Source organism: Mastomys coucha, unplaced genomic scaffold (genome assembly GCF_008632895.1).
Source record: "Mastomys coucha isolate ucsf_1 unplaced genomic scaffold, UCSF_Mcou_1 pScaffold5, whole genome shotgun sequence".
Taxonomy (NCBI): Eukaryota; Metazoa; Chordata; class Mammalia; order Rodentia; family Muridae; genus Mastomys; species Mastomys coucha.
The window spans coordinates 90,313,413-90,337,039 of record NW_022196911.1 but is presented as its reverse complement, the minus strand read 5'-3'; the positions used below and the strand labels follow the sequence as shown (position 1 = coordinate 90,337,039).

Genomic DNA, 23,627 nt, shown 5'->3' with positions numbered 1-23,627 from the left:
CTCTCTCTCTCTCTCTTTCTCTCTCTCTCTTTCTCTCTCTCTCAGGAGCGCATCTTCCTGACCCTCTCCAACTACATCTTCACGGCAGTCTTTCTGGCTGAAATGACAGTGAAGGTAATGGGCAGGAGGGAGGGGGGGGAAGCACTGGTTTGGAGCCTCTAACCTCCGATGGGGGTGGGGAAAATGGAACTGGTAAAGGGTAGAAAGGTTAGCCAGGGTGGAAGGCAGGCAGGGCTGGTGACTGCCGGGAGAGCGGCTAGTACCAATGCTGTGGTGGTGGTCCCCAGGTGGTGGCCCTGGGCTGGTGCTTTGGGGAGCAGGCTTACCTGCGCAGCAGCTGGAATGTGCTGGACGGCTTGCTGGTGCTCATCTCCGTCATCGACATCCTGGTATCCATGGTCTCTGACAGCGGCACCAAGATCCTCGGCATGCTAAGGGTGCTGCGGTTGCTGCGGACCCTACGTCCACTCAGGTGAACCCCAAACATACACCTTTAACAACCAACACCCCCACAACGGAACAAAATCCTTTGTGTACTCTACCTTCTGGCTATGAACTCATAGGTAATTCTATGATCCACTCCAGACATTTAAGCTCCAGCCCTGGTTATTGCCTTCCAAGTTACACAGCCACTGTCAGCTCTGCACACCCCTTTCCAGTGTGAGACACTTTCCTATTCAGCCCTGCTGTGACTAGCTCTGTTGGGAGCACAATATAATGGCTCATAGGGCCCTCATGGCCTCCAGCTGAAGCTCTCCCATAGAGTCCCCTCAGGGTGATGTTCTTGAGCTCCCTGGGAGTGACACATCCTCCTACAGTCTTTCCTCACCTTCTGCAACCTTCAGGGATCACCCATTGCTATAACACTTCTCCTGGTGGGGGATAGGCCTTCCCCAGTCAGGCAGTCCCAACCTCCTAATTCAGAATTTCTCCTGAGTGAGGATGATATCAAAATAATAGAGCTGCTTCTCTCCATCTGTAATGATCCATCTCCTCTTGCTTTTTCTTCCCTGCGTGCCCCTACTACTGTCTCCTGGTTGTCACCACCCCCACCCTGTCACACTGTGTCCCTGGGTGATGCCTGCCTTGTGTCTGAACCCTCTCCACTCCAAGCCCGATCAGGAAATACACTTGATAGCTTGAGAGTGGAGGCAGAGCTATAAGATCTGCAAGTGCCTATTTGGCGACTACAGAACGGGGGTTGGGGGGAGTCCTCTCGGTGGGGCTCTGTGAAAAGGAGACTTTTTCATAGCACGTGGTGGAAGGACAGATAGCAAGCTAAGGTGGTGTGTGTGTGGGGGGGGGGCTAGCAGGGCAAAGGCTATGGGCTTGTCTGAGTGTTCACCATCCCTCCCTCTGCTCTCCAGGGTCATCAGCCGGGCTCAGGGGCTGAAGCTGGTGGTAGAGACTCTGATGTCATCCCTCAAACCCATCGGCAACATTGTGGTCATCTGCTGTGCCTTCTTCATCATTTTTGGAATTCTCGGGGTGCAGGTGTGTGGGGGAGAGGGGTTGGTGGCTGGAGGTGTCTGAGAAAGATCCAGGAGTCTCCTCTCTTGGCTCTCCTCATGTCTTGGCGTCTTGGCCCCGGGTCATGCTACTGCCACTGCTGTTCCAAATGAAAATAAACAGCATCCCTCCCCTCCAGGGCCTAAGGCTTCAGACCCCTTTGCCTGATTGGTATTCTACAGAAAACTACAGGAATCTTTTGGGGGTGGGGGGACTCTTCTCTAAGGAACCCAGTTTCATAGGCCCATCATCGGTAACTGCGGCTGTTGCCCCTCCACTGCGGTGTACTTAAATCACACGTCTCGGTCTGTATACTCCGGGATCTCCTCCTTTCTCTGCCTCTCCGAGCAGGGTGGGCTGAGTGCCAGGCCTGGGGATCCAGAGCCCAGACAGCTGGGCCAGGTTAACAGAGTGCTGGCAGGCAGGCGGGTGCAGACCCCAGACAAGGCAGGAAGTGGGGGCTGCCGGGGAAACCTGGCTTCTGGCCCAGAGAAGAAACTTGGCTTTGGAGGGAAGAGCCACAGCAGCCTGCAGGGCCCAGCAGACAATCTCCAGGGACTGGGGAGCCCCTCGGCCATCTTCATCTTCTAGTGTCCCCACTCCAGCTGCAGAGTAGACAGCTGGCTCTGCTGGGCAGTGTGGGAACTCCTGGGCGGTTACTGCTACTCTCTCCCTCCTCCCCCCTCCTGCTTCTAGAATGCCCACTATGCCCTGGGGAGGGGCTGTTCCCCGGTTTCCTAGAAATCCTCCAGCCTCAAGGACCAGGCTACGTTTGCCAAAGCTGTGCAGAGCCTCTCTGCCCCCACTCCCATCCCACATGTGGTCTGGTGCCCACCCCTTCCCCATTTCCCTTGGCTTGGGAGAGGGAGCCATGGTTGAATCCAGTCCCATGGGTTTAGGTTTGTCCTAAATGGTTCCCTCACTCCTGCCCCCAATCCTCCTGTCTTTCAGGATCCCTTCCCTACCACCCCCCCCCCCAACAGTCATAGCCTGGGCTATCCTGGAACAAGAGGAACTTTCTAGACAGACCCATATTTAAGAACTTTTCTGCCAACTATGGCCTTAGTGAGTGATTAACAACCTCTGAGCCTCAGGTTTCCTTTCTCTAAAATGGGGCTTATAATCTATATGCCTCTTAGTTCCTAGGAGAGTTAAATGCCTAGCCTGGTATGGCCCCTCAGACGTGAGCATCCATCAGAACTGCTCAGGCTCCTTGTTAAAGGACTGTGGAGCCCACTCTAGCACATCTGTGGGATCCAGGAAGTTGGGGTGGGTTCAGGGAGCATCGCTCTCCGGTGATGTCTTTCGACTTCTCTTCCCCACATTTGGAGCTTCACCGACTATGTCCCTGGTAGAAGGTGAATGGCCAACTCCCTCCTTCCACCTTGTTCTTCATCTCTGGGAACAGGAAGAGGGGAGGCTCCTGACAGGGTTTCTGGCTGACACCAGAGGGGCGACCATCTCGGTCATCCATGGAGTGCTACATCCCTGGACTCAGAGCTTGGGTGGAATTGGGGGCCGTGGGCTTACTCTCTGTCTCCCACATGTGTGTGCCCAGCTCTTCAAAGGGAAGTTCTTCGTGTGTCAGGGCGAGGACACCAGGAACATCACTAACAAATCCGACTGTGCTGAGGCCAGTTACCGATGGGTCCGGCACAAGTACAACTTTGACAACCTGGGCCAGGTGAGTGACAGATTTGAGATGGGGAGGAGCTTAAAGGTGGGAACACACATCCATCCTGGGTAATGTGGACCAAGACAGCTGGAGGTGGATAACCACAGAGATTGGCCTTCTGCCACGGTGGACCCTGTCACTGTGTCCCAGAGCTAGTGTACCTGCACATCCCAGTGAACAGACCACAGAGGCCTGTAGCTCTCCAAAGATGAAGGGATGGAGGATCACAGAAGATGGGGGGGTGGGGGGTGGCCCAGGGCCACAGTGCCACACAGTAGGAGCGCATGTGAGGTTGGGAGTAGGCTGCTTTCTGGGTATGAACCCAGTCACTACCACTGTCAGTTCAGTGACGTCAAGCAGCTGGGCTGCAGCGGCCTCCATTTTCTCATCCGGACAATAGGTTCATGCTATCATTTCCTTGGAGTTTGCACATGTATAATGTATGAAATATGTATTTGCTCACATGTAAGGATTCATATTTTTCCTCCTGATTTGTGGAAATGGATTATGTAGACAATGAAATGGCTGAGCTGGGGAGGGAGGGAAACCCGGAAAGGGGATAACATTTGAAATGTAAATGAAGAGAATATCCAATTTAAAAAAACTTATTAAAAAAAAAAAGAAATAGATGAGCTGGAACAGTATAGACTGGTGCACTTTCTTGCCTGCCATTCATGGGGACTTGAGGGCTTCAACTCCTATTACTGCAAAAGAAAAAAAAAAAAAGTAGCTGGTTCTTGGGTTCTTGCTGGTTTGTTTTGGTTTCTAGTCTCCTAGGGCCTTAGGATCTCCCTACCCTAGATGAGGTCAGAGACTTAGTCATCTCTCCTAGCATCTGACCAACCATGGGGTCCTGAGACAGAGTGTTCCCCGGGGACCTAGAGGAGGGACCCCAAGTTGTTGTCAGGAGGTGCTTTGGTGGAATGTGGTGGGTAGTTTGGCCACACATGCTAGGTTTCAAAGCAGTCTGTTATCTCCTCTTGTCTCCTGCCCCACTCCCACCCATAGGCTCTGATGTCCCTGTTTGTGCTGGCCTCCAAGGATGGTTGGGTTGACATCATGTACGATGGGCTGGATGCTGTGGGTGTGGACCAGCAGGTAAGGTGCTGAGAAGGGCCGTTTCTGGGCTCAGGTCATTCAGCCCGGGCTGGTTACCATGTGTAACCAGGCAAGCATAAGTTAAAAGAACACGCCGCAGCTTATTTGTAGGCCTGCAATAAGTTTTTTAAAATGTTTTTTTTAAATGATGGGCGAACAGTTAAAAATTGTTAAACGTGGCATGAAAAGTCTGAGGGATTGAGAACACTGGGCTCCCATTCCTTCAGGGCAAGAGTCAGCCGGAACAAAGATATAGCTACTAGATAGAGAGAGAAGAGCCGTTTTTTTTGCCCTATGCCAGCTCATTCCAGCCGCTTGCCTGTCAGATCCCTGGGGCTATTTAATTTGGCACCAGTGCAGCAGAGATGGGCAGCTCCGGGGACAGTTCCCCCACCTGGCTGACGTGACCCGGTGGTCTTCCTGCTCCCTGCCAGCCCATCATGAACCACAACCCCTGGATGCTGCTTTACTTCATCTCCTTCCTCCTCATCGTGGCCTTCTTTGTCCTGAACATGTTTGTGGGCGTGGTGGTGGAGAACTTCCATAAGTGCAGGCAACACCAGGAGGAGGAGGAGGCACGGCGGCGTGAGGAGAAGCGACTACGGAGGCTGGAGAAAAAGAGAAGGAGTAAGGAGAAGCAGATGGCCGGTCGGTAGTCTTTCCACCTCTCTCTGGGTCGTGCTTGACCTTGGCCTTGCGACTGCAGGGGGTTAGGAGCTGGGGCCCAGGGCTGGAAGAAGTGCTCCTGCCCTCCCCCCATCTCCTTTCCTCGACAGCATGTCCGCCTTTAGAGCCTGCATGAAGCAGACCAGGTTAGCCCCCATGGGGAAGGAGCTGACCCCCCAGGAGGCTCCCTAGGTCTCAGCCTCATAGTCCCCAGAGGATACCAGGCAGAAACTGAACTCTCAGCGTCTCAGCATCCCTCAAAGGAGGGACAGCAACCTGACCTGACATCACACCTCCCAGTACTGATGTGTCCAGTGGCCTTGGGATTAGCCTAGGTGCTAAGTCGGATCAACCCAGGTTGTACTCTAACCTCTGTAACTTACTCAGAGGTCAGAGCCGTCCAGCCAGGGCTCAGGTGGAATTGAGACTGAACTTCAGGACCACACCCTTTTCCCTTTCCCCAACAAAACTACCTGGCTCCCCAATGGTTGATGGTTTTCTTGCAGAAGGAGAGAGAGAGAGAGAGAGAGAGAGAGAGAGAGAGAGAGAGAGAGAGAGAGAGAGAGAGAGAGAGAGAACAAACCCAGGTGTGGTAGCACAAGCCTAAATACGATCAGAGGTCACAGAAAGCAGAAACAGTGGGATCTCAGATTTAAAGCTAGCCTGGACTACATAGTGAGTTTTAGGCCAGCTTGGGCTAAACAGTGAGACCGTGTCTCAAAATGCCAAAAACTCAAACGAAGAAAGGCCTCTGGAAAGATTTATGCTCACAGGAAAGCAAAAGAATTACTCTGTGAGCCGGGCGGTGGTGGCGCATGCCTTTAATCCCAGCACTTGGGAAGCAGAGGCAGGCAGATTTCTGAGTTCAAGTTTGAGGCCAGCCTGGTCTACAGAGTGAGTTCCAGGACAGCCAAGGCTACAACAGAGAAACCCTGTCTCGAAAAAAAAAAAAAAAAAGAATCACACTGTGGCCCAAGACCCCTTCAGGCCTCACCTATGCTCCCAGCATCTCTTGCACTTGCACACAGTATGCGGGGCTTCATGCCTCTCACCTTCATGCTTTGCCAGGGACAGGCTGAGACACACGGGAAAGCCACAGAGCTGGGAAGAAAGGAGAGCAGCGCAGTAGCTGCTTTGTGTCTGGCACGTGTGCGGGTGTGTGTGTGCACCTGGTTCCTGCTCACCCGCTCGCTCGGGGGGTTCCTGTCTGTCTGGTGCTCTGTCATCTCCGCGCCTCTCTCAGTCACAGCCCACATCCCTCCACGTGCCTGTCTGCGTGGGTTTTAAAGCCTCCGTGTGTCTCCCTGTGTCTCTCCCTGTTTGGTCTGTGGGTTTCCCTCCTCTCCACCCGCTCACAAACCGTCTGCCTCCCGCCGATCAGATGGGTGCCACACTCTGAGTTTCCCCTTGGTGTGTGGAAAATGTGAGTACCACCAAATGAGTTGGGGGGCTCCATGTCACCCTTGGCTGCATCTCCCGCTTGCCTGTGGCAGGTGCTTGGAGGATGGGGAGAATGTGGAGGAGTCACAGACAGGATGAGAGTGGGACTGGGCCAGAGCTGCTCCAGGAGGATGTGGAGGAGGACTCTGGCCCCCAGGTGGCCATGAGCAGGTGCAGCTCCCTGCCTCTCACAAACACCCATTACCCTCCATGGGCCCCACCTCTTCCCAGCTCTGGGTTGGGGTCTGGCCTTGACTTCCCTTAGTCTCTACGACTGAGCAGGTACCCTGTCCCCAGGGCCACGCTCCCACTTCTGCTCCACCCACCTCATACTCACTTGCAGTGAGCTATCTCCATAAGGCATCTGCACGTGCATTTTTTTTTTCTTTTTTTGGCAGGAGGCATTGTGGCCCCTGCCCAACCAGCTGACTCCTCTTCTGGGGTCTATAGCTATTCGGGTGCAGCTGAAGTCACAGCAGGGGTAGGAATGGACATCTGCTCTGATGACAGTCTGCTTGTCCCCCTTCCTGTACCTTCCTACCCCTGTGGCCCTGGCGAGTTGGCTGAAACATTTGTCTTCTTCTGATGTCCCAAGTCTGGGCTTCGGCATTGAGAACCCAGCTGCTAATGCTCAGCACACCCCATGTGTAGGCAGAGCGAGGGTTGGAGCTGAGGGGGAGCGAGCTGCTGAGGGGCCCTGCCCAGCGCACCTGGTCCGGTCAATGACCAATGTCGTGTTTCGTTCTTTTAGATCTAATGTTGGACGATGTAATTGCTTCCGGCAGCTCAGCCAGCGCTGCGTCAGGTACTGCGTCTGGGGTGTGGGTTCATGCGTGTGGGGACATGCTCTTTGCTCCCTCTCCATGGCTCATTGGTTCTATCCTCTAGGGGTGAAGGGCTGAGGGTCCTTGGGGCCCCCAAGAAGGCAGGGCCTGAAGTGTTGAGTCTGCGTCGCACCCCTAGCCCCATAGGCCCATGATAAGTTGGATGGAGGTGAGGTGGGCTTGATGCCCTCTGGCTCAGCAGTTCTTGTCTCAACCAGGTCTTCTACAAAGGGGCTTCTGCTGTCTTGGCCCCGCCTCCCTGTTCCCCTGTCCCTCACCATTTGATTAAGCTTCAAATCTCTCTGCCTTCTCTAGTCTGAAGGGGAGTCTTTGATGGAAGGGAAAGGATGAGAGGAGCATGGAGGGGAAGGATTTGTTTTAACAATGTAGCAATGAATAATTGAAGCAACTCGTTAATACTCAAGTCATCTATTGGTGGCCGCATCAACACTACAAATAGCAGAAAATGGGAATTGAAAAACTGAGTTAGCTACAAGCTTCTCCTCCCAAAAACCAGAGGCTTGGGAACAAGTTGAGTCCTAACCTCCCAAAACTGTGTCTTGGGAAGACTTCCCAGTGCCTGCCCCTCACCTTGTGCCTGCCCCCTCGCCCGGTGCTTTACTCTGTCTCCTAGTCCCCTCATATTGCTCCCCAGATGGAGGTTGGGAGGATCAAAGTCTATGGCAGGGCTGTGGGGCTCCATCCCATCCCCTGACATCTCCACCTGGTGGTTCCCAGGTTGTGTATCCCAGGATCTCGCTTCTGGCTTCCTCCTGCAGTTTGGAAGACTTGAAGTGGCAGCATGTGGGGAGCGTCTGTGCTTCCCTATTTTTTACTAATCGAGGACACATTTCATTGCTGATCATAGCTTCTGAGATGCAGAAGGTCATACTCTTAACTGATGCTGAAGAGAAACTGTGTTGCCATTTGTCTATGGGGTCCTCACATGAGCAGATGTATACTTTCCTTTAAGCTTTGAGAAATTGTATTAAGAATGAAAGGCCTTCCACACCTCTGCCTTCTCCACTGCGGAGGGCTTGGGGTTTCAGCCTGGGAACCTCTGACTGTACCATTCCTCACTACCCAATTCAGGCAGGCCCCATCCTGTGTGGATGGACTGCCGGGTCTGTGAGGGCTCAGAGACCTACTCAAGGGGTGCTCTGAGTCTTGACAGATCCTCATCTATTGCCGTGGTCCTGAGCTATGGTATTTGACCTTGAGTAGCATCTTTCTGGGGTCTCAGGAGTCTCTGGCTGGTTTGTGTCTCTGTTACTAGGATTCCTGTGTCTCTGTGTTGGACTGTTTTTCAAATTTCTGACATGGTAGGGGATGAGAGGAAGGTGGGAGAAAGTTGTCTCCGGCTTAGCCTTTCTGAGTTATTAGACAGCAGATTCTACTGGAGACTGAAGAATACACATGCTCACCTTTCCCCCTAAACACTACCCAAACACATAGCTGGCTTACACATAGAGGCTCCTCCACCCAGGGCACTTTCTCATTAATCAGCACATACATGTAGGCACAGCTGCCAAGGCACAGCATACCTACACCACAGCACACACTGGCCACCTCGCTCTGTACTTTTACCCAGGGACCCTGGCCTGCTCCTGCTGGCACAGAACTATTCTCTTAGGTTGTAACAAGGACCCAGACTCTACACAGGTCCTCAAAACAGCTTATATCCCTTCTCTGCGCCTGGTGTTCTTCAGGGTCTATACCAGAGCTTGCCAATCTTCACTGTGAGTAAAACTTACACGGAGAGACAGGACAAAACATCCTGGGACTCACCTTAAAGGTCTCCCACGGGGGTCTTGTTCCTGAATTTTTAATAGACTCCCAGATGCTGGGGTACCGATGTGCCAGTCTGCCTGCCACAGTGACGGGTGGGAAGCCAAGTATCTCGTCTGGGTTTTCTAGGAGTCAAATGTGTAAACCCCACTTCCTGCTAACTCACCTCCATCCATCCTTCTGTGGCCAGCAGTAGGTATCACCTGGGCCAGGGAAAATGAAAAGGGATAAGTTGAATTATCGAGAGAGACACTGAGCCTAAAATAAACTTTTAGGTCTGAAGGGATAGATTGGGGCTGCTAGGTGACAAGGCCAGTCTTGTGACACCTGACCTCCAGCACCAGCTTTACATCTTCAGCCACCTCTGACCTCCATCTCCACTAACCCCCCTCTTTTTCCCCTCCCGCCAGGCCAGGGCGATCCTGGCAGCATGGCTTTTGCTGTGGGGGCCTGTACCCCTGCTAAAAGCCTATTTCCTATCATTGTCTCTTTCAAACCATCTGCCCTGGCTGTGCCTTGGGCTCCCTGTGACCTCTACTAACTCACTGAGCCTGTTGCTGTCACCCACAGGCCCCTCCAGCTCTCCTCATTTGCCCCTGGGCCTCCCTAGGGGCCCGGGGCCTTTCCCCTACTGTCTCACTCTGAGCTCTACTCTACCAAAGGCAGTTGATAACTAGTAGAAAGGAAACAGGGTGATCAGGCTGGAGGCTGGAGTCTCGCTGTCTTATTCTGGTGCTGGGCTGCGGGCTTTCTGGGTCTCTCTGGATGGCAGAGGGGCTGCTGGAGGACAGGCTGCTCTAGTTGGTTTGACACTCTTTGGACCTGTGTTTCTAATGGAGGGTTTCCTTGATGCCTGCTGATCTGGCCTGGGGGCTGCAGTCAGGAGGGTATTTGGAATCTGGAGCTATGAACAGATGCCCCGCCTCAGCCGTGCCTCCCCTCTCCTCTGAGTTGCCTGAAGGGTCCCTGGCTGAATGCAGCCCCACCACCATCACCCAGACTCCCAAAGCAAGGCTGGAAGGCAGAGTTGCTGTTGGTGATACCTCTATATATGGCCCTGATGCGCCTACAATAGTCAGGTTGGGCTAAGAGGGGTAGGGGATGGGGGGGCGAGAGGACTTCTCCCTTCCAGCCTCCCCTCAACTAATAACAGGGCTAATAAGGAGCCGCTTCTTCTAACCTAATTGTATTCAAACATTTTAGTTAATTCTTCATTCATATTTTAGCATAATGGGATCGGGTGTTCTCGGCATTTATGGAGATTAATGCAGAGAAAGAGTTCCGGCTGCTGAGGCAAAACAGGGCGACTAGCGCCCTCTGGTTCTCATGGTACTGAAGGAAGGAAGGAAAGAAGAGGCCTTGGCGAGCCTAGCCACCCTCCACCATCGGGTGCGGATGACCTGTGGGCTCATGGCATCTCTCGCCTCTGGCCTCTCCACTCCCCATATTCTTGGGTGTCAGGAAGGCCACCTGAGCAGACAAAGCCGCACTTGGCTGGCCCACTGTGAAAACAGAGAGATGACCTCAGGCAACTCTGAGCTGCCCCTGGCTTTGTTGGGTCTGTGCCCTGGTTATCCACACCTCAAGGCCGATGTGGAGAGGGGTCAGGTGGGCTTGCAAATTCGTCGCTAAGCCAAACCTGCCACTTCCGGGCACTCTTCTTCCTTTGGCTTTTGGTGGGGACTCACCCCCCACCAGGCCAGTCCCTGCCTCAGTTTACCTCTCTATGAAGGAATCCTCTGCATGGGAAAAAAAATAGTTGTACTTGAGCTGGCCTGGGCCCAAAGCTTTCTGCCACCCCTGGGCCAGTTGGTCCCTGGCATGGTCCTCAGAGGCTATAGGCCTCCCTGGCTGGCTTCTGCCAAGACCTACTAAGAGGGGAAGGGCTGTCTGGGACCTGAGGCTGCCCTGAGCCTCCGTGTGGCTTTCTGTGAGACCAATCTGTTGGCATATTTCCAGATAGCATATTCCTCACCTTAGCCTGGCCCTTACTCCAGCACTTAAAAGGAGGGTCCCCTGAAATCTGCCCCCAGATTTCTCTTGCCTACTTGGCAAGATTACCTTCTGGTACTGTGACTTTTCTAAGTGGTCATCTAACTACAAGAAAAACACTATGCCTGTGACAGATCTCAGACAGTGCTTCCAGCCCAGCCTGCAGTGTCAGGCTGCCCCCAATACCCAGGGTAGGCTGGGTATTCATTAGAAACTGGGTGAGTCTGTGGGTGCCACCTTCCTGGCTTGAGTCTGGGACAGGCCAGAGGCTTGGGCCTCTGCCTCTCCCCTCCCCACATGAAGCTGTGGGAAGTCTGGGGCACTGTCCCCTGTAGACTCTGTGGTAGGTCAGCAGGCAGCCAAGATGTCCAATTTCCAATCTCCGGTCCTATCACAAATCCCAGCTCCGTGTAATCCCTTCGGTGGCCCTAGGGGCTGAGCATGGAGGAGGCATTGGAGCTTTCACCTCAGTGGCTGGAGCTCCCTCTGAGTCTGATTAGATGGGGTCTTTCATCTTATTGATCCACCTTGCTGCTGAACATGGAATCCAAGGTTCTAAGGAGCTGGTGTAATTTAGAGGTTGCTCTAGGATATGGGCTCACCCAGTGTCTAATGTAGAGAAGGGGCTTTGCATGTCTTTTATTCCATTCCACCCTGACTGCAGGCAGTAGAACAGATGCTTGACAGGGGACAGGCCAAAACAGCCGGCTCCTGCATAGGGCAGCGGGGGTGGGGGTGGGGATTGGATGGGTGTTGGGATGCTGGTGACCCGGAATGTTTCAGCACTGGTGTAGAGGCTGGCGGCAGGGAGGGGCTGTGGGTGGAGGGGTGTGGAGGACAGTGCCTGATGTTTGCTCTACTCTCTTTCCTGCCCTCACCAGAAGCCCAGTGTAAGCCCTACTATTCTGACTATTCACGCTTTCGGCTCCTTGTCCACCACCTGTGTACCAGCCACTACCTGGACCTCTTCATCACTGGTGTCATCGGGCTGAATGTGGTCACTATGGCCATGGAACATTACCAGCAGCCCCAGGTGAGAACAAGAGATGGGCCAGCAGCCTCGGGACCTTCCCAGGCTGAAGTATAGCCTCTGGGAGCTAGGCAAGTATTGGGGGAGCTATGTGGGTCCTTGTACCTGCCATAGTGTCCTTAGAGGTGGGTGTCACCTTTGTTTTATACAGGAGGACATTAAGTCTCAGTAGGTTAGTCGGCTTGACCAAGATCACAGAACTAGGAAGTAGGGAATGAGTACATTTTTATTGAGCATCTAGGATGTGTGGCTCTGGGTCTTGGAAGATGAAGAAGACAAACTGATATTTGTTTGCCCTACAAGTGTCAGGTTCTAGTAAGTTTCAGCCCCCAGACTCATCTGTTTCCAGCCATCCCTCTCATCCACCTTCCCTGTCAGTCTCTCCATCTGAGCAGGGTGGAGGCTGAATTGATAATAGACCAGTCTTTTTCCAGTCTTAGTGTTCTGTGCCTTCTGGAACATTCTTTCACTTGTGTCTCAAGGTGAAATTAAGTGCCAGGTTTGAATAGTCATGAGATAGTGGCCAGTGGTCAACCATCATGGTAGGAAAGGGGAAAAACGGGCTCCCTCAGCTTCACCTTATTTCCCAGTTCTGGGAGGTTATTGGGATGGAGAGGTGGGGCAGGCTTCAGCCTTGGGACTACGGAAACCCTGCATCTGGCCCCTACCCCTGCCAGATCCTGGACGAAGCTCTGAAGATCTGCAATTACATCTTCACTGTCATCTTTGTCTTGGAATCAGTATTCAAACTTGTGGCCTTCGGCTTCCGCCGGTTCTTCCAGGACAGGTAACAGCAGAGGGGGGGGGGGTGTCTAGGAGACTAGTGAGTAAGTAGAAATGTGTCTCCTGGGGGGAATATCCAAAAGGCTTTTGAACCCGAAGGTCCTTCTTAACCCTGGGAGTCCAGCTCCCACCCTAGAGCTGACAAGTGCTGGTGGTCCCAGAACCAGGGTTTAAGGGATGGGAGGGATTTGGGGTTTGACATGTCAAGGCTTAGAGGGCTTTGGCAGTGAGAAATCACTGTAGCCTTGGATGGCACTAGGTTTGGAGCTGGGCTGCCTGTTGGATTGGAATCCTAGTCACTGAGTGACTGGTGACTTTTGGTATGTGTGCCTCGGTTCCCTCATCTGTGAAATGAAAGCTAACACTGTCCGTGTCAGAGTTGCGAGGTAGATATGAAGCTCTTAAAACAGCACTCTGCTCGAAGTAAACATAAATACTGAAAGCCAAGACAGATGAGGCCAGGTGCCGTGGCTCATGCTTGGAGTCTCTGATGCTACAAGGCTCAGACAGGAGGGGAGTTTGAGTTCAGTTTGAGAAACATAGCAAAACACCATATGGGGGGAGGCAGGGAGAATGATTAAAAATGAAAAGCACAGGCCCTTCTCAGATCTATTTTTCTGTGCCACCCTGGCACCCTCCCCCATGCTCCCTTCCCCCGCTCAGGGAGTTGCATTCCCGATTTTCCAGGTGGAACCAGCTGGACCTGGCTATTGTGCTTCTGTCCATCATGGGCATCACGCTGGAGGAGATTGAGGTCAACGCTTCGCTGCCCATCAACCCCACCATCATCCGTATCATGAGGGTGCTCCGCATTGCTCGAGGTAGGTCCAGCACTTGTACCTGCCTTCCCCAGAGGGAGATGGAAAGAAGTGGTTATGCGTATGGCTTTGGGTTTCCAGGGGCATTCTCCCAGCCTCTGTCTTAAAGGCTTGTCCAGCATGAGTGGACTGGAGTGTGGGTGGAACATCTCACCAGCTCCAGCCCAGCCTGGCTCTCCCAGATATGCGATGGAGGACCTGGTGGGGGGGCAGCTCATGACACTGTCCTGTTCTGCAGTTCTGAAGCTGTTGAAGATGGCTGTGGGCATGCGGGCACTGCTGGACACGGTGATGCAGGCCCTGCCCCAGGTAGCTGGGAGGTGGGGTGGGAAGAAGGGAAGGGTCCTCCTGGGGAGGAGGAGGTGCCCTCCAAAAGGGCAGGGGCTTCAGGGACCGGCTGGAGAGCCAGCAGCGTCTTTTCCATTTCTTTTCCTCTTCTCCAGGTGGGGAACCTGGGACTTCTCTTCATGCTATTGTTTTTCATCTTTGCAGCTCTGGGCGTGGAGCTCTTTGGAGACCTGGGTGAGTTGAGGTTTGGGGATGATGGAGGAGCCAGGGATGGGGACCAAGAGGGATCATGAGACTAACATGGTTTCCCCTCCTTTTCCTTCTTCCCCCCAGAGTGTGATGAGACACACCCTTGTGAGGGCTTGGGCCGGCATGCCACCTTTAGGAACTTTGGTATGGCCTTTCTGACCCTCTTCCGAGTCTCCACTGGTGACAACTGGAATGGTATTATGAAGGTGAGAACCTGGAGGATGGGGACTCCTTGTCAGGGCTGCTGGAACAACAGGGGGGACACCCAGCTTCTGATGTAAGATTCTTGGAGAGGATGTATTAGCCATGAATTAGCATGTCCCCTTGTTGCCCATGTCAGAACTCTCTGGACTCTCTCTCCTCAGGACATGCTCTGATTCATTCATACTTCACAGCACCAGGACACTGATGTCCCTTCTTGCCCAGGGCCTTCTCCCTCAGCACTCTGCTATCCCATGAGCGCTCCATCGGCTGCCCTCCCCACCCTCATGCCTCTGCCCTCGACACCTCCCACAGGACACCCTCCGGGACTGTGACCAGGAGTCCACCTGCTACAACACCGTCATCTCACCCATCTACTTCGTGTCCTTCGTGCTGACGGCCCAGTTTGTGCTGGTCAACGTGGTCATAGCTGTGCTGATGAAGCACCTGGAAGAAAGCAACAAAGAGGCCAAGGAGGAGGCGGAGCTGGAGGCGGAGCTGGAGCTGGAGATGAAGACACTCAGCCCGCAGCCCCACTCCCCGCTGGGCAGCCCCTTCCTCTGGCCTGGGGTGGAAGGTGTCAATAGCCCTGACAGCCCTAAGTCTGGGGCTCCACACACCACAGCCCACATCGGAGCAGCCTCCTCCGGCTTCTCCCTTGAGCACCCCACGGTGAGCAACAGTGCCCTTCTAAAAGGCCACGGGACAGGACAGGAGAGGGGCTTGGGAGGGCAGGGCAAACAGCAGCTCAGTGGGGACATGCAGGATGCCAGCAGGCCTTGGAGCTTCTCCATCCTCCTGCCCCTCTTACCTGGATGCTATCGGGGCTAGCTGCCAAGTGCGCCTCCCAGAATCACTGCCCATATTCTCTGTATATGGCCGGCCACCCTGTAGCAATGTGGTGGCAACTTACTAGCCCCTCTAGCCTGGTGTGGCTTCCCCCTTCTAGGCTCCTAGGTTCAAGGCTAAGTTCTCTGTTTCCTTCCTGTTTCTTTTTTACCCTTACCCAATTGTCAAACCTCTTTCCTACATGTTCTCTTATCTTCCTGATTCTCTTCCATCTCCTCATCCTTTCCTTGTCTCTTTATCTCTCCCTCTTTCCTGTGGACCCTGACTGTTCTCATCCCCCATCTCTCCTTCCTCCTACACCTTCCCCATTCTCCTATCTCCTCTCTCTGTTGCTGTGTGTTTGTGTGTGTGTGTGTTTGTGTATGTGTTTATGTGTGTGTGTTTGTGTGTGTGTGTGTGTGTGTGTGTGTGTCACATGGGTTCCACTTCCACTCTTCCAACCTCTTTCCAATCTCCTGGCCCTGATACTTCTCATTGTTTACCCCTCTGACCCCTCTCCCCTGGCTCTCCCGGCTCCCCTTATGGGCTGGTCCTCCCAGGACAGACAGCTGTTTGACACCATCTCCTTGCTGATCCAGGGCTCCCTGGAGGGGGAGCTGAAGCTGATGGACGAGCTGGCAGGCCCAGGGGGCCAGCCCTCTGCCTTTCCTTCCGCCCCCAGCCCGGGCGACTCGGACCCACAGGTTACTGTACCTTGTCACGTGCTCCTTCCTCTGACCCTGCCATGAGTTGTGCCATGCTGTGCTGTGCTGCTGGGGTGGCTGGTGGGTGCGGCCTGCCCACTGAATATCTAGAGAAAGAGAAGCTGAAGGGCCACATAGTTGAAGGAGGCAGTGGGGAGGGTAGTCCAGGCTCTGGAAAGTAGGAAAAATCACTCTATCGAGGGAGAGAGAGGAATGGAGGATAGGCTTGGAGAGAGTCTTAAGAAAGATGCTAGAACAGAGCAGAGATGAGACACCAGGATTTGAGGGGTAAAGGAGGCTGGGTATCAGATCTAGGAGAACTGATCCTCAGCAGTTAGTGTAAATGGCATGGGACCCATGGAGGGACCAGTTTTAGCTAGTCTGATTCTGATTCTTCCTAGTGTCCAGTACCTATGCACACTCCTCTGGTGGCCTTTTAAATACAAAGTCCACTGGACATGATGGGGGCTGTCATAGGCAGTTTTCTATCCCGAGAGAATAGAAGTGAATTCTGGGGCAGAAACGTGAAGGGAGACTTGGTTTCCTCACCAAATGCAATCCCTTCCCAGACAGAGCACCTAGGGTGTTCTTCCTGTTGCAGGCACAGCTTATCCTGAGCTTTTGATTTCTTGGCCCCTCCAGCCCTGCTCTCCTCCCATTGGCTCAGTACTCCTTCAATACCCCACCCCCACTCCAGGTCAGGAGAAGGGTGTGGACTACCGCTGAAGCCTAGTGACACACAAACTGCTGGGAGAAGGGGTAGGCATACAGGTTCCTAGGCAGTCTTTAGCCTGGTAGGCAATCAACAGTGGTTTTCACATGGTAAGGACCCGTGCCTCTTGTTAGAATCCAGTTTCAGTCCGGGCAATGACCTAGAAAGAGAATCTAGCTAGTCCCTTCCCCAGGCTCCCCCGTTCTAAGCTAAAGTCACAGGAAAGGTGGGGGGAGGGGGAGAGGATAGGACAGTGATCCGAACAGACCACTCAACCTAAACACCACTCACCACTCCCCCCTCCCGCCCCCAATATCGTGCAGGTGCTGAAGCTCCTAGGTGAGCCAGCTAGAAGATGTGGTGGCCGTAGTGTGCCCCCTTCACACTAGCCAGGAGAGCATCTCCTTAAGGGCCCACATTAGAGAAGGGGGAGCAGGTTGCAGGCAGGCAGAGGAGGGCCCATGAGGGGGAGAAGCCAGAATCTGGGGGCAGGCCAAGTCCTGCTAGGCTTTTGGAAGCGAAGAGAATAGGCAGAAAGCAGCCGTCAGACTGGTGGCATTGTCCCCAGCGTGCCCCCCCCACCCCGCAGGCTGCCCTGCTGCTCTGTCTGCAGAGAGGAGATGGGGCTTTGCTGGCCTTTCTTTTTATTTTGTTTGTTTGGTATCATCTTTATGAGAGTGGAAGCCCTCTCCTCCGCGCTCTCCCTGGGTGCTGGTAGTGTGGGAGGGGGCTGCTAAGATGCCTGGGGAATCTTTAGAATGTGTTTCTGCATCTCTTGGTCTCTCTGCTTTGCCAGTGTTTGCTCTGTCTCTTTGGTGCCCGCTGCAGACTCTCTGATCAGCACAGGGGGTTGAAGTGGGAGAGGGGAGGGGCCGTTGGGTATCTTGGGCGAGGGGTGGGGAGTGAAACGGGACGCCTTCCTCCCCCGCTTTGTGGAAAGGGGAAGTGGGGGCTGTGAGTGTGCCTAGTGTGCGTCCTGGTTTCTCATGCCTGCTCATCTCTCTCCTGTCTAGATCCCTCTAGCTGAGATGGAGGCTCTGTCTCTGACGTCAGAGATTGTGTCTGAACCGTCCTGCTCTCTAGCTCTGACGGATGACTCTTTGCCTGATGACCCTCACACACTCTTACTTAGTGCCCTGGAGAGCAATGTACATGCACACATCCTTTGCTGCTCCCCCAGCCTGGGCTCGGCTGGCTGCAGGGCTCCAGATCTTCCTCCCACTCTGTGCCCAGGTCCTGCCCAGAGGCGTTCACTTGTGGGCACAAAGTGCCCCAGCCTTTGCTGGCATGAATTTTTTCTTGTACCCCCTGGGGGTAATAAAGGAACTAGATAAGATAAAACCAAGACCCTGCTCAGAGGGGTCACGTGAGCAGCCGTGGTGACAGGGTTATTCCAGGGACGACAGCCCAAAACAGAAGTGGCTTGGGAGCTAGCTTCTGTGTTTGGAGCCCTGTGCCAGCCAACCCTCCCTCCCTGCTCCCTCCTCCTGCCTCTCTCTCATGAGACTCACTCGTGTCCTGGGTGAGACCCCTATCTTTGCCGTCACCACCATGCCTTTCCCCCTGGGGAATGGTTCCTATTTCCTCTTGCTGTCCCTGTGTGTCTTTGTGTCCTGTCCTCAACAAGCTCTGGGGGTTTTGGTGCTTTGACCTTCCTACCCTTCCTCAGTTTCCCTCTCCTCCCCATCCCACTCCACCCCTCCCCCCCTGACAGTGAGCAGCCCCCCTCCTCTCACTGATTGCCTTCTGATGAGAGCTGGGCCAGCTGAGGCAGGATCTTGATCAAAGTCTGGGAGGGACTCTAGAGGGTATGGCTGATTGGAAAGAGTGGGTCCTGGGATTGGGAATAGAAGGGAAAGATTCAGACTCCATTCCGCATAGCCATCTTCCACTTGCTGGGACTGAGACCAGCTGAGCCCATGCACGGGTGGGGAAGGGCTTTGCAGACTGCCTGAGAATGAGTAGCCTAGCAAAAGGGATTCTAAAGAGGGCGAGAGACTCTTGGGATCTGGCCTCGGTTTCCTATTCCCAGGTCCTGAGCTGATGACTGCCTTTCTGTGAAGCAGGCTTCCCAGACCCACTCCCACCTCAGTCTGTCCCCTGAGGGAGTACTGAGTTCGCTCCTGATGCCCAGGGTCTCTGTGTGGTTAAAGTAGACCTGCAGACTAGGATGGGACATGTCCCTTGTGTTTACCTGTTATTTCAACCTGCGTGGATCTAGCTCAGGCCTGTCCCCTGTTGATCCCTGGGGTAACTTTCAGACTCTCTAAGAGGACTACTTGCAATGCTGGGGGCTGCTCTCTCTTCTCTCCCCCTCCTAGTCCTCCACCATCCCCAGCCCGGAGGCTCATGGGTGATCCTGTGAGCATGCTCTCAGGGTGGGGCCTTTCCACTCCTCCCTCCCCGTATGTAGAGACTCATTGTATGTCTTCCTATTTCCTACCATTCATTCTCATGCCCAGTACCTTGGCCTAGGAGGGTGCGGAGGTGGGTGGGGGTGGGGAGGGAGGACTGTGGGTCTGGCGGGAGAGGGCTTAGTTCCTGCTGTCTAGCTTTCCCTCAGCTACCAAACCCCATCTACACATTCTTCACCCTATCCCCTGATCCTTTTGCAGATAGTACCCCGCCCTGAGGAGGGGCCAGTCCCCCTAGGACCAGACCTGCTGACTGTGAGGAAGTCTGGTGTCAGCCGGACACACTCTCTGCCCAACGACAGCTACATGTGCCGAAATGGGAGCACTGCCGAGAGATCCCTAGGACACAGGGGCTGGGGGCTCCCCAAAGCCCAGTCAGGTACCAAGGCTGGGGTAGAAACAGCTTAGTTCATTCGAGGAAATCCAACCTTGCTTAAGACCAACAAAAGCAGTGTCTCTTATTTTGAAGAAGCCCTAGGCTAAAGGGAAGTGCCCAGACTAGAGGAAGTAGCTTTCGTCCCAGGGCGGTGATGGGTAAAGGCTGACGGGGAGGAGGGCCTGAAGGGAAGGGGCAAAGACTATCTCTATTCACCTCTCCCTGCCCCTTCCCCCACAGGTTCCATTTTGTCCGTTCACTCCCAACCGGCAGACACCAGCTGCATCCTACAGCTTCCCAAAGATGCACACTATCTGCTCCAGCCTCATGGGCCCCCCACCTGGGGCACCATCCCTAAACTCCCCCCACCTGGCCGCTCCCCTCTGGCTCAGAGGCCTCTCAGGCGCCAGGTAAGCAAATGCGGAGGGATGGACTTAGGTCCTGGGGTGTTGCTCTCTAATTAGAATTCCTATGCTGTCCTTAACGACCCGAATTGACACTTTTATTCTTCCAGCCAATGTATACTGTGTGCCAATGATAGAGCAGCTCTAGGTACTAGGGACACAGTACTGGGTAAAGGAGAAGTAGTTGGAGTTTGCTCCCCTCACTTATCACCCCCCCCCCAACCTCATGCACTCACCTTGTTTCACTGAGGAAGCCTAGGGTCCAAGGTACAGTTGTTGCCAGGGCAACCGACATCCACTGGAGGAGGTACCTAGGTATCAAGGCTCCCAATCCCAGGCCCAGAGTTTCCACCAATTCTTCACACTTTGGGCTAAACTGAAGGGCACAAGGCCGGGTTTAAGTGTCTTTACTTCTGGCCAAGCCTGGGATCCACCGTCCGTGAACCAGAGAGTGACTTATAGAGCCAAATGATACTTGCATGCCTTGTGTTGATTGATGTCTGTGTCTCCTGGCCACAGATATAGGAGTATCTGTCAGCTCTTGGACATCAGGCGTAGTACCCCCTTCCTGCACCCACTCCCCAAGCAGTTTCCTGCTGCTAGGCATTGGGACACAGTTCCTCCTCTCTGAGCTCAGTAAGAGCAGAGATGCGAGTGCTATCAGATTACAGCAGCCACGGGGGGTTAGAGCCTGCACGGTGCTTGTGTGAGTTGTAGCAGGAAGGCCAGATGGATTGCCAGGTAGTCAACATAGAAAACCCATGCTCAATGGAACAAGGGATACTTCTTGTTGGGAAGGGTGTTCAAGGCCAAGCGAATTGTTGCCTTGCTCTCTCTCCCTAAAGGCTAGAGGCACAAAGGGGCACAGTTTGGGAAGCAGAGCTGGCATGAGTTCTTTCTGGCCTCCCAGGGTCCAAAGACTGCAGAGAGTTCCTCCTGCAGGATTTGGGGAAGTGGAGCAAGGAGGACAGAAGAAAGATTTGGTGGTTGGAGGGGAGGTGTGGTCCACAGAGCTCAGAGGGCTCATCATCCCCAATAAGAGGAACTAATAGGGTAGTCCTGCAGCTTGGCGGCGGGGGGTGGGGGGGGTGGGGGTGGGGGGGTGTGGTTAGAGACAGCCAGCATGGCAGAAAAGATAAAGGATAATCCGTGTTGGAAAGGAAATCCCTGGGCTGAGCCCTGCTTCCACTCCCCACAGGCAGCAATAAGGACTGACTCCCTGGACGTGCAAGGTCTGGGTAGCCGGGAAGACCTGTTGTCAGAGGTGAGTGGGACCTCCTGCCCTCTGACCCGGTCCTCATCCTTCTGGGGCGGGTCGAGCATCCAGGTGCAGCAGCGCTCCGGAAGCCAGAGCAAAGTCTCCAAGCACATCCGCCTGCCAGCCCCTTGCCCAGGCCTGGAACCCGGCTGGGCCAAGGATCCTCCAGAGACCAGAAGCAGCTTAGAGCTGGACACGGAGCTGAGCTGGATTTCAGGAGACCTCCTGCCCAGCAGCCAGGAAGAACCCCTGTCCCCACGGGACCTGAAGAAGTGCTACAGTGTAGAAGCCCAGAGCTGCCGGCGCAGGCCTGGGTCCTGGCTAGATGAACAGAGGAGACACTCCATCGCTGTCAGCTGCCTGGACAGCGGTTCCCAACCCCGCCTATGTCCAAGCCCCTCAAGCCTCGGGGGCCAACCTCTTGGGGGCCCTGGGAGCCGGCCTAAGAAAAAACTCAGCCCACCCAGTATCTCTATAGACCCCCCGGAGAGCCAGGGCCCTCGGTCCCCGTGCAGTCCTGGTGTCTGCCTCAGGAGGAGGGCGCCGGCTAGTGACTCCAAGGATCCCTCGGCCTCCAGCCCCCTTGACAGCACGGCTGCCTCACCCTCCCCAAAGAAAGACGCGCTGAGTCTCTCTGGCTTGTCTTCTGACCCAACAGACCTGGACCCCTGAGTCCTACCCACTCTCCCCCATCACCTTTCTCCACTGGGTGCAGATCCTAGCTCCGCCTCCTGGGCAGTACTTCAGAAAAGTCCCACGCAAGCAGCAATCCGGGCGTGAGCAGCCATGAGGCACCTCGCCTGCCTTCTTCAGTGGCTGAGGGATCACAAGCAGGACGGAAAGTCAGTCTGAAGAGAGCACAGCCCTGGAGCCACCACCTCCGGGAAGAAGGAGAAGGAGAAGCCCAGTGTGGCCAAGGCTCCCGACACCAGGAGCTGTTGGGAGAAAGCAATACGTTTGTGCAGAATCTCTATGTATATTCTATTTTATTAAATTAATTGAATCTAGTATATGCTGGATGTACGACATTTTGTGACTGAAGAGACTTGGTTCCTTCTACTTTTATGTGTCTCAGAATATTTTTGAGGCGAAAGCGTCTGTCTCTTGGCTATTTTAACCTAAAATAACCAGTCTAGTTATATTCCCTCTTCTTGTGAAGCACAAGCTGGGGACCGTGAGTGTACTACAACCTAACGGCGGCCCATCTTCAGCGGAAAGTGAGAACCATTTTGGAAACTGTCATGTAACTTATTTTCTCCTTTAACCTCGTCATCGTTTTCTGTAGGGGGAAAAAAAGAGAAAAAGAGAAAAAAATGAGATTTTACAAATGAAATGGAACCTTTTTATATATACATACATACATATCTATATATCTATATATCTATATAAAATAAAGTAATTTTCCAAAATAAAAAGTTAATCACAGTCCAGAGTAAAAGCAAAGGGGATGGAGAGATAGGCGTGTTTAGATGACCGGGAGAGTCCTGGAGATGGGAAGTGGGCGGTGGGAGGGAAGATTTGGGGTTGCCTCTGTGTGTGTGTGTGTGTGTGTGTGTGTGTGTGTGTGTGTGGTTGAGCACGCATGCCCCTGAGCATTGGTATATAAGAGCTTTGTCTTTGAGAGAGGAAGAGCTCAAATGCCCAACCCTGGAGAGCTCCATCCTTGCACCTCCCCTGCAAGCTTAGAGGAGAGACCCCTGTGCCTGGGAGGGCTGGAGATGGGGGGGGGGGGCTTCTGTTTTTCTATCAGAGCTTTATCGCATCCTCTGAGCCAGGCAGCTCAGAGAATGTGAGTAATTCCAGATTAATTCTTATTTCTGCTGACAGCTATCAGCCACGCATTGAAAGCTAGAAATTGGCATAATGAAGCTGTTTTGGTTAATGGGGCCAGTGGAGGATGGGGAGGCAGCCTCAGCTGCTGCAGATCTAAATCAAGGGGCCAGTGGGGGAGGGGCAAATGCATCTGGGTTTTCCCTGCCCTATTCTTCCACCCCAGCATTTGCCACGCTCTGACTGGGTGATGACCTGAGGTGTCTGGGCTAAAGCCTCTTGCCTTGAACTTCATCTATCTGCCTGCTGGTATTGAGATTAATCTGTGTAAACAGAGCAAGTCATACACACACACACACACACACACACACACACACACACCCATACAGATGAGGAAGCAGGGATCCCTGCTGGAGTCCAGAGGAGACCTCCTGATGAAGCTGAAGGGCTGATGGTAGCCAGAACCCTGAGCTAGGGAGCTGGCTCCCTGAGGGGTGATAAATGATACAATTAAGGTGCTTACATGGTCTGCTGCTACTTGCCCAGTGGGAGGGAGCCAGAGGAGAGGAAAGAGGTGGGAGAGGCCACCAGTGCAGGGGGGCCAGGAGTCTGTGAGCCACCTGACCGAGAGCCACCTTTCTGGTGCCTTGGCTGGCAATAGTCTCTTGGTTGAAGTCCTCATGCCAAAACGGAGTAACCAAAGACTCAGCCAGCCTGTTCACCCATCAGCCATTACAAACATCTGTCCTGTTCCATTTCCATTCCCTTGAACATCCCTGCCCTTCCTAGGCCAGGGGTGT

The 23,627-nt window shown here is 53.8% G+C and overlaps 1 protein-coding gene across 18 annotated transcripts in view; it reads left to right on the top strand.

The window, feature by feature from the left end:
- Positions 1–22,085, top strand: part of Cacna1g (calcium voltage-gated channel subunit alpha1 G) — a 67,469-nt gene extending 45,384 nt beyond the window's left edge. For 3 of the 18 annotated variants that reach the window (XM_031354609.1, XM_031354610.1, XM_031354607.1), the window contains 19 exons: positions 46–114; positions 288–472; positions 1,368–1,494; positions 3,068–3,193; positions 4,193–4,282; positions 4,717–4,930; positions 7,140–7,193; positions 11,874–12,025; positions 12,700–12,809; positions 13,493–13,626; positions 13,862–13,932; positions 14,067–14,145; positions 14,245–14,366; positions 14,677–15,033; positions 15,750–15,893; positions 17,619–17,753; positions 19,221–19,398; positions 19,636–19,805; positions 20,998–22,083. In XM_031354609.1, coding sequence (XP_031210469.1) covers positions 46–114; positions 288–472; positions 1,368–1,494; positions 3,068–3,193; positions 4,193–4,282; positions 4,717–4,930; positions 7,140–7,193; positions 11,874–12,025; positions 12,700–12,809; positions 13,493–13,626; positions 13,862–13,932; positions 14,067–14,145; positions 14,245–14,366; positions 14,677–15,033; positions 15,750–15,893; positions 17,619–17,753; positions 19,221–19,398; positions 19,636–19,805; positions 20,998–21,729 — 3,249 coding nt within the window. In that variant the 3' untranslated portion in view covers positions 21,730–22,083. Of the gene's footprint in view, positions 1–45; positions 115–287; positions 473–1,367; positions 1,495–3,067; positions 3,194–4,192; positions 4,283–4,716; positions 4,931–7,139; positions 7,194–11,873; positions 12,026–12,699; positions 12,810–13,492; positions 13,627–13,861; positions 13,933–14,066; positions 14,146–14,244; positions 14,367–14,676; positions 15,034–15,749; positions 15,894–17,618; positions 17,754–19,220; positions 19,399–19,635; positions 19,806–20,997 lie in introns of all 18 variants that reach the window. The other 15 variants (XM_031354613.1, XM_031354608.1, XM_031354625.1 and 12 more) reach the window with 10 other exon arrangements.
- The last annotated feature ends 1,542 nt before the right edge of the window (positions 22,086–23,627 follow it).